Below are 15802 nucleotides of genomic sequence, written 5' to 3'. Positions count from 1 at the left end.
AATATACTGCGAAGTGTTAATCTGGGAAAGAAATCTAGTAATAATGTATCCAATCTTAATATAAGATAGAGAATGGGCCGGCGCCGTGGCTTAACAGGCTAATCCTCCGCCTTGTGGCGCCGGCACACCGGGTTCTAGTCCCGGTTGGTGCGCCGGATTCTATCCCGGTTGCCCCTCTTCCAGGCCAGCTCTCTGCTATGGCCCGGGAAGGCAGTGGAGGATGGCCCAAGTGCTTGGGCCCTGCACCCGCATGGGAGACCAGGGGAAGCACCTGGCTCCTGGCTTCGGATCAGCGCGATGCGCTGGCCACAGCAGCCATTGGAGGGTGAACCAATGGCAAAAAGGAAGACCTTTCTCTCTGTCTCTCTCACTATCCACTCTGCCTGTCAAATTAAAAAAAAAAAAAAAAAAGATAGAGAATGAATCAGTAATAGAAACCATTCCAACAAAGAAAAGCCCAGGACTAGATGGCTTCATCACCAAACTCTACCAGACTTTCAAAAGACTAATTCCAATTCTTTTCAGAGTATTCGAAACAACTGAAAGAGCAGGAATCCTCCCAAACTCCTATGTGAGGCCAGCATCACCTTAATTTCAAAACCAGAAAAAGATACAACAGAGAAAAAAGAACTACAGACCAACAAAAATGATGAACATAGATGCAAAAATCCTCAAGGAAATACCAGCCAATGAAATCCAACAACAGATGATCAGAATGATTAGAAAGATCATTCACCCAGTCCAAGTGGGATTTATCCCTGGTATGCAGGGATGGTTCAACATATGCAAATCAAACAATGTGATACATTGCATTAAAAACATGAAAAATAAAAACCATATGATTATCTCAACAGATGTGAGAAAGCATTTGATAAAATACAACATCCTTTCATGATAAAAACCTTAAGCAAATTGGGTATAGAAGGAACACTCCTCAATACAATCAAAGTAATATATGACAAACCCACAGTAAGCATCATATTGAAGGGGGAAAAGTTGGAAGCATTTCCAGTAAGATCTGGAACCAGACAAGGATGTCCACTTTCACCATTGCTACTCAATAGAGTTCTGGAAGTTTTAGCCAGAGTCACTAGGCAAAAAAAAGAAATAAAAGGGATACAAGTTGGAAAAGAGGAAGTCAAATTATCCCCATTTGCATGTCATAATTCTACATATAGGAGAACTAAGAGAAAACTGGAACTCCTAAGAGTTTGGTAAAGTGGCAGGATATAAAATCAACATACAAAAATCAACAGCCTTTGTATAGACAGACAATGAGATGATTGAGAAAGAACCTGTAAGATTAGTCCCATTCACAATAGCTACAAAAAAAAAAAATTAAGTACTTGGAATAAGTATAACCAAGGAGGTGAAAGATCTCTATGATGAAAATTACAAAACATCAAAGAAACAGAAGGATAAACAAAAAAATAGAAAAGTGTTTCATGGTCGTGCACTGGAAGAATAACATCAAAATGCCCATACTACAGAAAACAATTTACAGATTCAATGGCATCCTAATCAAAATGCTAACAACATTCTCCTCAGATCTATAGAAAGGATGCTAGAGTTCATATGGAAACACAAGAGACTCTGAATAGCTAAAGCAATCTTAAACAACAAAAACAAAGTTGGAGGCATAACAATACAAGATTTCAAGACATACTATAGGGCAACTATAATCAAAACAGTCTGGTCTTCGCACAAAAATAGACACGTAGATCGATGGAACAGAATATAGACCCAGAAATCAATCCACTATCTATAACCAACTAATCTTTGACAAAAGAGCAAAATCCAATCACTGGAGAAAGAACAGTTTCTTCAACAAATGGTGTTGGGAAAATTGGATCTACATGTGCAGAAGTATGAAATAAGACCCCTACCTTACACTTTACACAAAAAAAGCTACTCAAAATGGATCAAGGATCTAAATCTACAACCTGATACCATCGAATTACTAAAGAACATTGGGAAAACTCTGCAAGACACTGGCATAGGCAAAGACTTCTTAGAAAAGACCCCAGAAGCACAGGTAATCAAAGCCAAAATAGAGAAATGAGATTACCTCAAGTTGAGAAACTTCAGTACTGCAAAAGAAACACTCAAAAAAGTGAAGAGGCAACTGACAAAATGGAAGAAAATATTTGCAAACTATGTAACTGATAATGGATTAATATCTATAATTGATAAAGAGCTCAATAAACTCAACAACAATACAATTCAGATAAAAAATGGGCAAAGGACCTGAAAAGGTATTTTTGAAAGATGAAATTCAAATGGCCAACAGGCACATGAAAAAATGCTCAGGATCACTAGCCATCAGAAAAATGCAAAAAAAAAAAAAACCACAATGAGGTTTCACCTCACCCCCGTTAGAATGGCTTTTGTACAAAAATAAAAAAGCAATAAATGCTGGCAAGGATGTGGAGACAAAGGTACACTAATCCACTGTTGGTGGGAATGTAAACTGTTACAGCCACTGTGGAAGACAGTATGGAGATTCCTCAGAAATCTGAAACTAGATCTATTCTATTACCAAGCCTTCCCACTCCTGGGAAATAACCAAAGGAAATGAAATCAGCATATGAAGGAGTTATCTGTACCCCCATGTTTATTGCAGCTCAATTCACAATAGCTAAGATACTGAATCAACCCAAATGTCCATCAACTGATGACTGGATAAAGAAATTATGGTATATATACACTGTAGAATACCTCTCAGCCATAAAACAGAATGAAATCCTGTCTTTTACAATGAAATGGATGTAGCTGGAAACTAGCTCAGTGAAATAATGCAGTCCCAAAAAGATAAGTATCATATGTTTTCCCTGATCTTTGGTAACTAATAAAGTACAAAAAAATGAAAAGTATATGAATGAAATTGACATTTTGAAATTTGATTATTGTTTATAGCCCTTATCTCTACTGTTGAGGAACAGTGTTTTTCCCTTCTTACTATTTGTTGAATTCTTTATGTAGTGGAGGGTTAAGCTTATAAAATAAACTGAATGTATATCATTGTAAAAATTAAAAGAAAAAGAAAGGAAGGGGGAGGAAGGGTGGGAAGTATAATTATGCTCCAAAATCTGTATATATATATATGAAATACATTAAGTTTATTTACCTTATATAAATAAAGAAATACTGAAAAAAAGTTTCCTTATTCCTTATTTTAAAAAGAGACTTTAAAAATGGAATTGGAGAGAGAAAGGGAATAATTAAGCAACTGGACATACTTAATTTCAGCCTAACTTCAACATATATGACTTTCAAAGAATTATACCATATATCATTTAAATGTCTGTACCTGTTTGATGATGAAACTGGAAAGCTGATTTTAGGAATTATTACACATTTGGCTTTGCCACTTAACAAAACTGTTTTTAAACACAGAAACAGCCATTTTAATGTAAGGATCTTCCAAATTCTTCTAACTCACCATCAAAGAAGCTCTTGGCTCTCAGGTAGCTGACACTGAGCCGAAGAACAGAAAGTTTGTCCAGCTTATTAATAACATCTTGTGGGAAAGGCAGCAGGCTGGCCAAACGGTCCAATTCTGTGTTAAGCCGGTCTCTATGTCGCTTGGAAGGATTTGACTTGATTCCTTCAGCTGGGATTGGCTTTACTCTGAAAAACAAACAAAATACTCTAAAAATCCTTTTAAAAAATAAAAGGGATAAATTTATGTCACATGATAACATTTCCTCAAATATTTCTCTAATATAACAAACTTAAAGTCTACTTCAAGTTTACATAAATATTTCCAAAATCTTCCTTTCACATCTTAAGAAAAATGAGGGATAAAATCCTCTATGCGCCTTAGTACAAAGCTTATGAAGTGGTCACAGGAAAATGATAAATCCAACTTATAACTTTACACATTTGTAGTAAAGTGATTCTCAACTAACAATTAGAATGATTTCCCCTCAAACACAATTAGTCATTGTCAAGGGAAGGAAGTAAAAGAAATCTACAATAAATTATGTGAAAATCATGCCTGCTTTGCTATCTTCCACAAAAAGTACTTTAGCATTATTCATATTGTACATTAACAAGAAAATCCAAGATAAAAAGTGTATTTTGAGTATCCTCAGCTTCCTATATTTTTCAATTTTTATTTTATTATTACTGTATTTACTTTATTTATTTTTGAGAAATGATTACTTCCCAAAATGCTTCTGACATCTTCAGATGGTTTTACAGCCATCTAATGTGGACACCGAATATTTTAAAAATAATTAAACTGAATTTAGTTATTGATGCTTGTTTACTGACAAATATTAGAGGTTTACTGTGGTTGCTGGCAATTTGCGTTTTTATGTCTGGGCAGTAATTCTACTTAATTATTAACTTGCATAGCTTGTATATCAATTGGAAAGCTCAGTGAAGCCCCAACAATTTACCATGATTTTCATCAGAGAAAAATTACTTATAAGGAGTTGGGGGTTGGTGCAGCAGTTAAGATACCACTTGGGCAGCCTGCATCCAATACTGGAGTGCCTGGGTTCAAGTCCTGCTCTTCTTCTAGCTTCCTGATAATACACACGAGCAGGTGATGGCTCAAGTCCTTGGGTCCCCAGCACCCATGTGGGAGACCAGGATTGAGTTCCCAGCTCCCATCTTTGGTATGGGGAGTGAATCAGTGGATGGAACATCTGTCTCTGTTATTCTTTCTGTCCCTCTGCCTTTCTAATAAATAAACATTTCTTAAATGAAAAGATACTTATGAGTAGGAGTAAGAGTTGAGCTCAGAAATGAGTAATTGAACAACTTCACACAAAGGCCTTAGTCAGGATTCCACAGCAGAAATAAATCAGAGTGAATTTACACATCAGACATCCATGCTGAAAGACAGGGATGATTGCTTGGAAAACCAAACAATGTGATTTGGGGACTCTGCCTCTATGCCTTCCCATTAGCATTATAGAGTATTCTTACAACAAAGATTATTTTTAACAACTCATTTGGAATTATATTCTCTTATAAAGCAGAAATGAGTATAGTGCTATTAATGGAGCCAATCAAAAGATTTTTAGACAATTTGTTTCAACCAAGTATGTGGAGAAAGATAAAGAAAAATAAGTATGGAATTTAGCATACTTTTCACATTGTCACCAGCAGGTAATTTCTTTAGCACACCTCTATTTTTCTCTATTATAGCTTATGTCACACATACCAAAAAAAGTTAATGAATTGACAATATACTTCCTCTAGACTATTTGCATAACTGAATATTTAACAGAAATTGGTGATTGTTTCCCTAGCTATTTCCCCTTAATCATACTGTATTTATAATTAAATTAAAAATCATATCTAATTACTGCATTTCTCCAATTTACCAACAAAACTTCACCCTTACTTATAAGGCTTGTCTACTTCACTATATAATTCCTTACTAGTTAATACCTAGTTAAAAAATTTGTACCTAACACATCCTGGGCAGCCTAGGAAAACATTCGCCTAATAAATACTCAAAAGCTGTTACAGAATCTAAGGAACTGGAGCAGCCACTTGAAACAAGATGTTTATAGAAGAGGTGGCCTCTGTGATGGGTCTTGAAAGGCAAACAGGATTCATGAGGAAGTATGAGAAGTCTCTCATGGGAAGTGAGAAGTACTAGGCAAAAGAGGCAGAGTAGGGAAGGTGGCTGGGGCCACGTCCTTTCACCAAACCCTAAATACTGACCCTGCGCTACCTGCTGCCCTGAGCAGTGAATAAACATAGCAACTCTTGACCTCCTGGAGCTCAATTCCAGTTGAAGGACAGAAGCAAGTTAAGGAACTAAGGAACGATGGAGTCGCTGGTACGGATAGCGAGAAGGAAGTAGAGTGACCCAAGTGAGGTCTGCTGACAGAACGTCTAAGACTGAGCAAACTGCGAGTGTCCTCAAGGTACTGGTGAAAAACTGGACTCTCATATCTGGGAGTCACTTCAAGGGTTGAGCTGGGATTAATAGGATTAGTCCTGTGGGTTTTTTTAAATAAGGATTTATTTATTTATTTGAAAGGCAAAGTTACAGAGGCAGAGAAAAGAGAGAAGAGAGAAGAGAGAAGAAAGAGAGAAGAGAGAAGAGAGAGAGAGAGAGAGAGAGAGAGAGAGAGAGAGAGAGAGAGAGGTTTTCCACCCACTGGTTCATTCTCCAAATGGCCGCAATGGCCAGAGCTGGGCCAACCCAAGGCCAGGAGCTTCTTCTAGGTCTCCCACGTGGGTGCAGGGGCCCAAGGACTTGGGCAATCTTTTACTGCTTTCCCAGGCCACAGCAGAGAGCTGGATTGGAAGTGGTGCAGGCCGGTCTCGAACTGGTGCCCATATGGGATGCCGGCACTGCCCGTGGCTGCTTTTACCGGCTATGCCACGGCGCTGGCTCCAATTCTGCTTTCATCAAGCTGACTTTGATGCCAGAGAACACAGAGAGCAGGGCAGGACTTAATGAAGTGAGGATCCTGCCACCAGGAACTTTGTTCTAAACCATACGCCTGACTGTGCCACTCCTCTGATTCACACTGTCAGTAGCTGTGGACCGGCACACAGTCAACATATATAGCTTCCAGCCACATTAAGCTCTGCTGAGTTTCCTCCAGCCCACGTCTTCCTTGTCTGCCGTACCCCAAAGCTAAGCAACTCCTGCGGTTACCAACAGTGCTATGGTGTTTGCACAGAGCGTCCCACCTCCGTCTCACCCCTTAAGTCACCAATAAGCAAGGCACTTAGATGAAGGCTTCCCTGGCCTACGTCGCAAGGGGCGTGGGAGCTCCTTCTGTCCTGTACGACTCCAGGATCTCATACAAATGTCTTATCCAACAGTTCCATTAAGGGGTACTTTACACAGATAGCTCACATCAATTCAGAAGTGTATCTGATTTCTAAATTCTTAGTAGCTTTCCCGTAATGATTAAAAACACTGAGGGTCCAGCAACATGGTGTAGTGGGTAAGGCTGCCGCCTGCAGTGCTGGCATCCCCTATGGGTGCTGGTTCGAGTCCTGGCTGCTCCACTTCCAATCCAGCTCCTTACTAATGCTCTTGGGAAAGCAGAAGATGGCCCAAGTCCTTGGGCCCCTGCACCCAATGTGGGAGACCTGAAGGAGGCTCCTGGCTTCGAATTGGTGCAGCTTCAGCTGTTGCAGACATCTGGGGAGTGAACCAACAGATGGAAGACCTCTCTCTCCCTGTCTCTGCCTCTCTGTAACTCTGCCTTTCAAATAAATAAATAAATATTTTTTTAAAAAAGAAGAAAGAAAGAGACAGACAGACAGACAGACACTGAGAAGAGACCAGTGAGAACACTGAAGCAAGACAGGCTGGAAGAACTGACAGGAACTGGAAGGCATCTCCAAGAGGCATCACTGCTGGGCCTGGGCTGGCTCTTTGCAGTATTCAACCCTGAAACAGATCCTGAGGCTGTTTTCTTGCGCAGTGAAACACTGCCCACATCTTCAATGTGTTAGCATGCATCTTATATTTAAAATAAGATTAAATTTCTATATATGAAGTGTTAAGCAATCCAACTGCATACACTTGTTTTTCTGTAGCTCTTATTACTATGTAAATGTAATGATTTTTGCATCCTCAGTGCCCTGGACTCTTAATGTCTGCTGGCCAGAAGTGTCCAGAGCAGAGCTGATCAGAGCTGCGTCAAAGTAAGCGGACATGGTCTAAGAAGCAAGGGAGGGAAAAGGTGAGTGAGGACTTGTGGCTCAGAAAAACAATCAAACAAAACACCACACATTTCCTGATGGGGGGTACCAGCAAGGGGTACAGTGCTGGAGGTCAGGCCTCCATGATACCCACGTGGAAACGCAGGGCACAGGAGAGGCACAGGCAGAGAGGCCTCTCTTAGGAGAAGAAGCAGAGTAGGACATCTTGGAGGTCACGGACGGAAGTCAAATTGCACAGAGGAATTAAGTAAGGTCAAGGCTGAGAAGTACCCCGGGGACTTGGACATGTAAGCCTACTGCTTGCTTTCAGTGTTAAAGCAACACATCTGATACACCTTTTCCACAGATTTTGTAAGAAATACCCAGAACTATCTTGTGAACATATTTCATACATGTCCATACACACCAATGATGTAAAAATAAATAATAATAGCAAGCAATTCTGTATCAGTTACACTTGCTGTGGGTTATGCTAGTGTTTTTACTTTTGTATTATTTTTACATCGACTCGAGTACCTTGCCAATCATTCTCTAAATAAAAGGTCGTGTCGGGAATCTAAATAAGCATCTCTTTACGATCGAACTTGGGAAAACTAGCAGTCAGAAATCTGCTGAAAGAGGTCCTGTGGGAAGGTGATGTGGCAAAGGAGCAACCTCAAAAATCCCGCCCCAACCTGCACATCAGAGCTGTGAAATCACCTCCAGCCAACTGCGGGCCCTGCTTCTGTCATAGAAGGCCTGCTTGCTCCAACTACTGGTGGCAACAGGCACAGCAGTGTGGCCCGACAGAGCTGCCACAAGATTAGCTTCATCATCTGCACCCGTTGTTGGAACCAACACTAGCAAAATTAACTCCATTTAATCATAGTGTAACTGAAAATGTGTGTGTGTGTGTATATATATATATATGTATATATATAAATGTAGCATAAAACCTCAAAATGACATGCAAAATACAGTTTTAGTTTTCCTCTGAAGTCAAAATGATATTTTCAGACAAGAGATGCCCCTCACACTAGGCACTGAGTTTGCTTGATTTGCTTTTTCTCTGGTGACTGAACCTATTCCCGGTGCTCTGGTCTACTTACTAACAACTTATCCTTCTTTAGTTCTAGTCCCTGTACTTGAACGTCCTTTCATTCCTATTTCCTGGACCTTGGCTCATCCCTTCTCTGTTTCTGCTATGATGCTATTCCCCATTCAATGGCTAGGAACTCTGAAGCAGTGTTATCCCTCTACCATACCACAGTATCCCTCTACATACTAACTATGTCCAGTGCAGCCCAGCTCTTTCCTAACCCCATTCAGCCTTCATTTCCTCCCCTTAGTTTCTGTGTACACTTACCTCAGAATATTAATTTTCAATGTCCACAATAATAAAGTGTGTGCTTAATGGAATTCTACAGCAGTATGTATAACACAAATGAGGTCATGTTTCATAGTTAGCAGAGGACAGCAGGGTATGTGCTGTTTCCCTATATGAAACCAGCCTCCTGAAAACTCTGGCTGGAAGCCACTTTCAGTGTCACACATCTTCTGTTCCCCTCCTGCTGGGCTCTGCTGTTGTGAGGGTCCTCATTCTCTTGGGTTTGCTACTAAGTCGCGACCCCGAGACAACAACAGCACAGTTTCCAACAAAAAACTTTACAGTGAAAATCAGGAAAATAAAATGTAAGCAAGAAATTCCCATAATTTCTATAATCCTAGAGAAAGGATTAAGAATGTTCTCTGCCTCCTCCTTCTATGCAAGGATCCCCCCCCCCCCACCTCCAGTATTTCCCCTTCAGATCAGAAGGGGAAAAAATAAAGGAATTTCTCTTCCCTTGTAGAATCACTAAATCGTGACCAGAAAAATTTTAAATGGTGTCAACTGCTACATCAGTAAATGTGAAATATGTCCTACACACAGGGTACCAGGAAACCTGAGCAGTGACAAAGACAACTAGAAGACATGCGTCCTATAACAAGGTAAGAGAGCTCACGGAGATGTGGCATCTAAAGAGGCTCCTAAAACGGACAAGACCCTTCCAGTTTCATGATGTGAGAATGTAGAATTCTCTGCAACCATCCTTTTCCTCCAGAAAATCACGCCCACACAGGAAAGCAGAGACTACAATACAAACTCTGTTTCCAATACATCCAAGTGACAGTAAAACCCAGATGCAAATAAATATGAAAATGAAAAATAGGTAGAAAAAAAAACCAATGATGGCACAGGGCAGGAAAGGAAAGGTAACTGCCGTTACTCAGTCCAGCGGTAAACAATATTTACATAGTCAAAAATAACGAAACAGCAAAGTGGGTTTAATCCAAAATTGTGATAAAAATTATACTGGGAGGTTGGAGAAAGGTGGAAAATGTAAAGGGAAGATAAGAGAGTACTAAAATCCAAAATATCACACAATTATGTCAAAACATAAAACCTAACATGCTAAACTTAAGATACAACTACATATACATTACTGAATTTTAATGTGCATATATTATTTAATAGAAATATACTTTCAAGTAATATTTCAATTAAAAAAGAACTGAAAGATGATGGAAAACTAGAAGATAAAGCAAATCAACATGTGAAAGATAATGCAAGCAGAAAGTCTGTGAACAGACATAGCCCTTACTGCTGAACACAAGCACACTCTCAACACAGCACTGCAAGCTCAATTATCTACCCCACATTTTTGCAATGAGATTTTTAAGCAAAAATGCAAGGGTACAAGCACATTCACAAAGTGCCAACAGCACTGGCAAACGTTCTGCAGAGTTGTCTAACACTATATCTCACAGTGTAATATTTGGCTCAATCTTAGAAGTACAAATACTTCTACAGCCCAAATTTTCACCTACGGGAACTTTTCCTAAGAAAATTATAATTTGCATAAAAATGTACATGACTTCAAGTGTCTCTGAAGAATGAATTAAATACTGGAAAGCCAGAAATAACAGAATTCCCTCCTCAAAGGAAAATATAAATTATAAAATAGAGTATTACGCAGTCATTAAAAACAATGCTTAAAGGGCGTGGCAGGTGGCAAGTCAGTAAGCTAAGAGGAAAGGCAACGAATATAACCTATGAGATGAGCCAAGTACACATCACATGCAGGAAAAAGTAAATAAGTGATTTCAGCCACAACACTAAAGACAGTAGACAAGAGGAATCACCCAGGAGAGAGCTACCAGGTATCCTGCACAGTATTGCCAACTTGCTAAGAACAGAAGAAGCTCTGGAGCTAAAAGAGTTGTGAGCCAATCCCCAGCCTCTGCTCCTTCACTTACTACCTGAGCAATTTTGTTTGTGATCCTCAGATTCATACACACACATGATACTACCTTTCTTACTATTATAAAAATATAACAACATGATGTAAGTAAAGCACCGTGCACAACAGTATCAAAGAATTAATGAACAGTATTTCTGTTATGGGAAACCCCCATGAGACAAATCAACTTTAAAAGCATGGAGGTAGAAAGGGACTGGGGAGGAAGATGGGCACCGTCCTTGTTTCTAAGTAACCGCTTTAATTAAAACGTGACAAGCATGGAGTCTGTGTGCTTCTTCACCGGGGAAGCAGCACATCTCAGCAGTATCTGGAATTGATACTGCCTCTTACTGTTTCACAGGAGAATAGATAGTTCTGTGACATTTTAAGATGAAACTACTTTAAGAACAGAAGCGTGTCTCCATTTCATTTAAATCTTCAGCAGTCTCTGCAGGTTATAAGACACTTTTGTTCTGCTGGTTTGAGTTGCAAGGGAGGCAGCAAGGGTACTCACTGTCCTGCTTTCCCCAACAGGAGACTTGCCCAGATCTGCACCAGTGAGGAAATTGGACCTCACCTTCTAGTTCGGGTCCAGTGTTCTCCAGTTTGATGCCATGTTTCCTCCTGCCATTTAATGTTACTTATCACTAAACACTTCCACTTCACTGCACTTCAGAGTTGTGCTGTGCAAAGGTGTCTAATGCTCACAGCACATAAGCTATCTAAATAAAGCTATCTCCAAGAACAATGATGATGGAGAACTGGGTGATTGAAAAGGACCTAGCCCTTTCCTTTAGATCTATTAGTAAACAGCATCACACCACATTTCTGGGAAACATTTAATGGATATTACATAATGTAATAAAATTCAGTAGGTCCGTATTATATAATTGAGATTCATGGTGTTTAAATACAATGAACAGCAATTTCACAAGAATAGCAGGAAAGACACAGCTTTTATATTATGTTACTATTCTTAGCATGTTGATACTGTAAAATCTCTCCTCAGCATGCATCTGTAACAAAGGAACAGGTAAGACTCAGAATGGACTTCCAGTTCTGACACTTCCCGATGGCTGCCTTGATCCCCAGCACTGCTGGCATCACTTGAAAGCGTGGAGGTCATTTATTCAACACTATTTGCCAACAGTTAGTAGTTTCTAGAAACACTCTACATTGAAACACCAGTAAAAGTTTTTTCTGTACTGATGAAACTTCAAAATATAAAAGCATATCCCAAGTTGTTTTCACTAGAGAAAAATAGATTTCATTTTTTTCTTTGACAGGTCTTTCAGCTCTCCTCACAAGATAAAATAACTAAGACACACAGAAAGGCTTTCATGTCACAAGGGAAAAGAAGAACAGGATTTAAATAAAAATACGTGTTCCATTTTTGAGCAGGACTGCTAAAGACGGAATGACAATCTGAGGAAAGTTACAGCAGATTCTATGCCTAAGGTTATCTTTCAAAGTTGCCTCTTCAATGTAGGAATGTGGATCCCATGTTCAGTTGTTTCAGATCTTTTCATTTCCTAACTTTTGTATCGCCACAGAGAAAGAAAACACTGAGAGCCTACTACACATACAATGCTCCAGTGTGCTTAAGTTGAATGCATTTAAAACTATTTCTCAAGGATAAAGATAATTTTTCAATGTGGGAACTGCCACTAGGGGGAGTAAATTTTGCCTAATGAATTCAAGATGAAAAGAGTTTCAGGTTAAAATTATGTCATTTACTTTATCTCAAAATTGTATGGATTTGTTTATTTTAATGGGGGTCTCTATGGTAAAACAGTCCTACATTTATGCTGCAGTATATTTTTTTCTGAAAGTAAAATAAAATGGCTATCGCGTAAGCAGTCTGATAGCAGCTTCAGCTCAAACAAGATGTATTTTTCCCAGACAGTGTTGACATGTTTTAGGCTTCATTAGCCACAAATTAGCAGTTTAATTTAAAAGTTCAAGTCAAACTTAATGTTGGGCTTATGAGCCACATCCTAAAGTGGAGTGTGATTAAGTGAATTATAAATTTAACCATTTTCCATTCAAGTAAGAATATAAACACTTTCAGCTGATCAGTTACATGCGGGGACCCGGCTTTTCTTATACAGCAAGTTGACATTTAAGGCATTTGCGTAATTCGAAGCAAGGCACGGTGCTCAGCAGAGAGCTGACAGACATCTCTATTAACGCAGAATAATAAACGCAGAATACTTCAGTTACATCACATCACTATAAATTATTAAATCGAGGATATATTCAATCCTCAGGAAGTATATCAAAATGTTAAGGTAATGTTCTAACAGGTACATCTTACATAAATTAAAGCAAAATGTAATATGCTCAAAGGAGAAACTAAAAGTGAGCTTTACTATGAATGAAAATTAAGGCACGTACTTTCGTTTACGGAGGCATCAGTGCCTTTTGGTGGTGCAGAGACTGAGAGTCGGTCTCTTAGAAACCCACAAGGGAGACCTTCACAATTTCTGACCATAAACACCCCCCCATATCCCTACTACGGATTACACCCACGGCAGGAATCGGGGACGTCTCCCATTTAACTCACCGAGGATAAAGGGCAATCAACCAGGCTTTAATGCAAACCACTTTACTGAGTGAACAGCACTGGGAACTAACTCGCTGCCAGCACCGAAAACTCCTGGGACCCCTGGGACCCTCAGCCGTCCAAATTCTAACCAGAGTCCTCGTGGCCATGGGTCAGTGCATGCCTCAATGGCCACTCCTACGTCTGCATCCCTAGGAACTTCTAGGAGAAATCAGAACCGGTTTTAACCATCGCTCAAAATCCCCAACTGTCATCTTTCGGGTCCGCAGCAGTGACAGCAGGGCTTGGGGACAACACGCACGCTTCTGACTCGCTCGCACTGAAACGCTGAGGCATTCTTAAAAACTGTGCGTGAGATCCCAAGAACGCAAATGAAGGGACTCAGGAGGGCGATGGTGAGGAGTAAGCCACTCACGCACGAAAAAAACCTGTCCCCAAAGCACGCATTTTTTTATTCTTTATTTTTTACAACCTGCCATCTCACCTAACACGCACCTCACCCAAACCCACACCAATCCAAGTGTGCAATCCCTCCATCAGAACTGGCACCTGGAAACCGGGGGTAGGGGTGCTAAGAACGAAAACCTCTTTCACTAAGTCCTCCTTTGCAAACCCTAAAACCGCCCCGACACCTCGGAAAAAAAAAAAAAAAAAAAAAAAAAAAAAAGCACCAGCGCGGGCCGGCCTCTGCGCGCCACACCGCAGCACCTGCCCCCAGCCCCACGCCGGCCACGGACGCGGTCGGACCTCCTGCTCAGTCGGTACGCGCGAGCCGGGACCACGGAGCGCCGGCCCCCGCAGCCCACAAAGACCACCTCTGCAGGCCACGCACGTGCGTGGCTCTTTAAATCAGTTCGCCCCGCCGACAGCACCCGCGCACCGGGGATTTGAGCCGCCGGCTTAGGGCGCGCTAAGCCGCGGGGGCTGCCGACGCCTGAGCACCGCTCCCGAGGAGGGGGAGGAAGAAGAGGAGGAGGAGGGCTCGCGCGCCACGGGGACCCTCGCGCAGGGAAGGGGAACGGGAAAAAAAAAAAATAAAAGAACCCAAGCCGGCTCTCCAACCCCGACTCCGGGCTTTGGGGGCGGGGACGCTCCCGGGACACTCACGTTTTCTGCACCGGCTTCCGCCGCTTGCGGCTGGCGTAGGTGATGTTGGCGCCGCCGCCGTTCATGGTGCACGGCCCGCGGCCACTCCTTCTCCCCAAACCACCCCCTCCCCAGCCCCGGGCGGGCTGCACGGTCCTCGGGACCCGGTGGCGGCCGGGACGGCGGCGACAGCAGCGCGCGCCCGTCCAGGGGCGCTGCCCCGGCCGACCCCCGCGCGCGAGGAGGCACAGGTGCCTGCCCCCGGGGCGGCGGCCAGAAGGTGAGGCGGCCCGGCGCGGGAGGGGCCGGAGCCGTCTGTCGCTTCGGAAGCCGGGCCCGGGTCGCCCCGGTGACCGTCGCCGCGGCCCCTGAGGTGAGGGGGAAGCTGCGCCGCGCGGCTCCCGGGGCTTCCCCGAGCCGGGGGTGCTTCCCGCACGCAGCGCCTGCCCCGGTGGCAGCCGGCTTCCGTCCGCTCCGAACTCGTCGTCCCTAGGAGAGGTCGCCGCACCGGGCGTCGAGCGGACTCTCCTCGACGTTGCCTCCCGCCGCCGCCGTCGCCGCCGCCGGGCGCCCGGGCTGAATGGAGGAGCGCCCCCCCGGCCCCTCAGCGGCCCCGCCCCGCGCCGCGCCGCGAGGCCACGCCCCGCCCGGCTTGGACCCGCCCACTCTCCCTCGAGGGACTCCACCCTCACCCGGGCGCGTGATGACGTAGGCCGTCCCGGCGCCCTCCGGGAGCCATCTTGGTGAGGTCCACGGCCCGTATTTTCCACCTGGGAGAAAGGTGTGCCCACAGATTCCGCCTAAGCAAGCTGTTTGTAGCCAGACTGCGTCAAGAGATAAATAATGAGCTTAACCTCACCTATGTGACAGTGAGTCAGCAGACTTTCTGCTAAGCAGTATTACTGTGAGCTGGCAGATAACCAAGGGGTAAAACTGTTGTAGGGATGAAGGCATTGTAAAACCACATTGAGGATGTGGTGCGAGGTATCATCTAGGCAACTTCAGCTCATCTGCCTTCCTTCTGCCCCTCTCAAGCAAAAGTATTTCTCTGCCTCCACTCTCTCTCTGTTAATAGCACAGAAAGAGCCAGACATCTTGGAGCCGCTCTTGTTTTCTCTCAACCCATATTCCCCAATCCTTTTCTGTCACAGTCTGTATTTCCTCTCTTCTCTCATCCCAGCCACTTCCGTGGACTTTCACCTAACGATTTCACTAGCTTCCTCTCTGCTCT

General features: G+C 42.6%; 1 protein-coding gene across 1 annotated transcript in view; it reads right to left on the bottom strand.

Moving 5' to 3' along the window:
- The window catches only part of AHR (aryl hydrocarbon receptor), a 47489-nt gene extending 32394 nt beyond the window's left edge, over positions 1-15095 (bottom strand). The window contains exons 1-2 of the mRNA XM_062178213.1: positions 14593-15095; positions 3443-3630 (exon numbers count right to left, since the gene is read on the bottom strand). Of these exons, the coding sequence (XP_062034197.1) occupies positions 3443-3630; positions 14593-14657 (253 nt within the window). The 5' untranslated portion in view covers positions 14658-15095. The remainder of the gene's footprint in view (positions 1-3442; positions 3631-14592) is intronic.
- Between the last annotated feature and the right edge of the window lie 707 nt (positions 15096-15802).

Source organism: Lepus europaeus, chromosome 20, assembly GCF_033115175.1.
Source record: "Lepus europaeus isolate LE1 chromosome 20, mLepTim1.pri, whole genome shotgun sequence".
NCBI lineage: Eukaryota > Metazoa > Chordata > Mammalia > Lagomorpha > Leporidae > Lepus > Lepus europaeus.
Note: the sequence above shows the minus strand (reverse complement) of the source record. Positions and strands in the feature narration are given on the sequence as shown.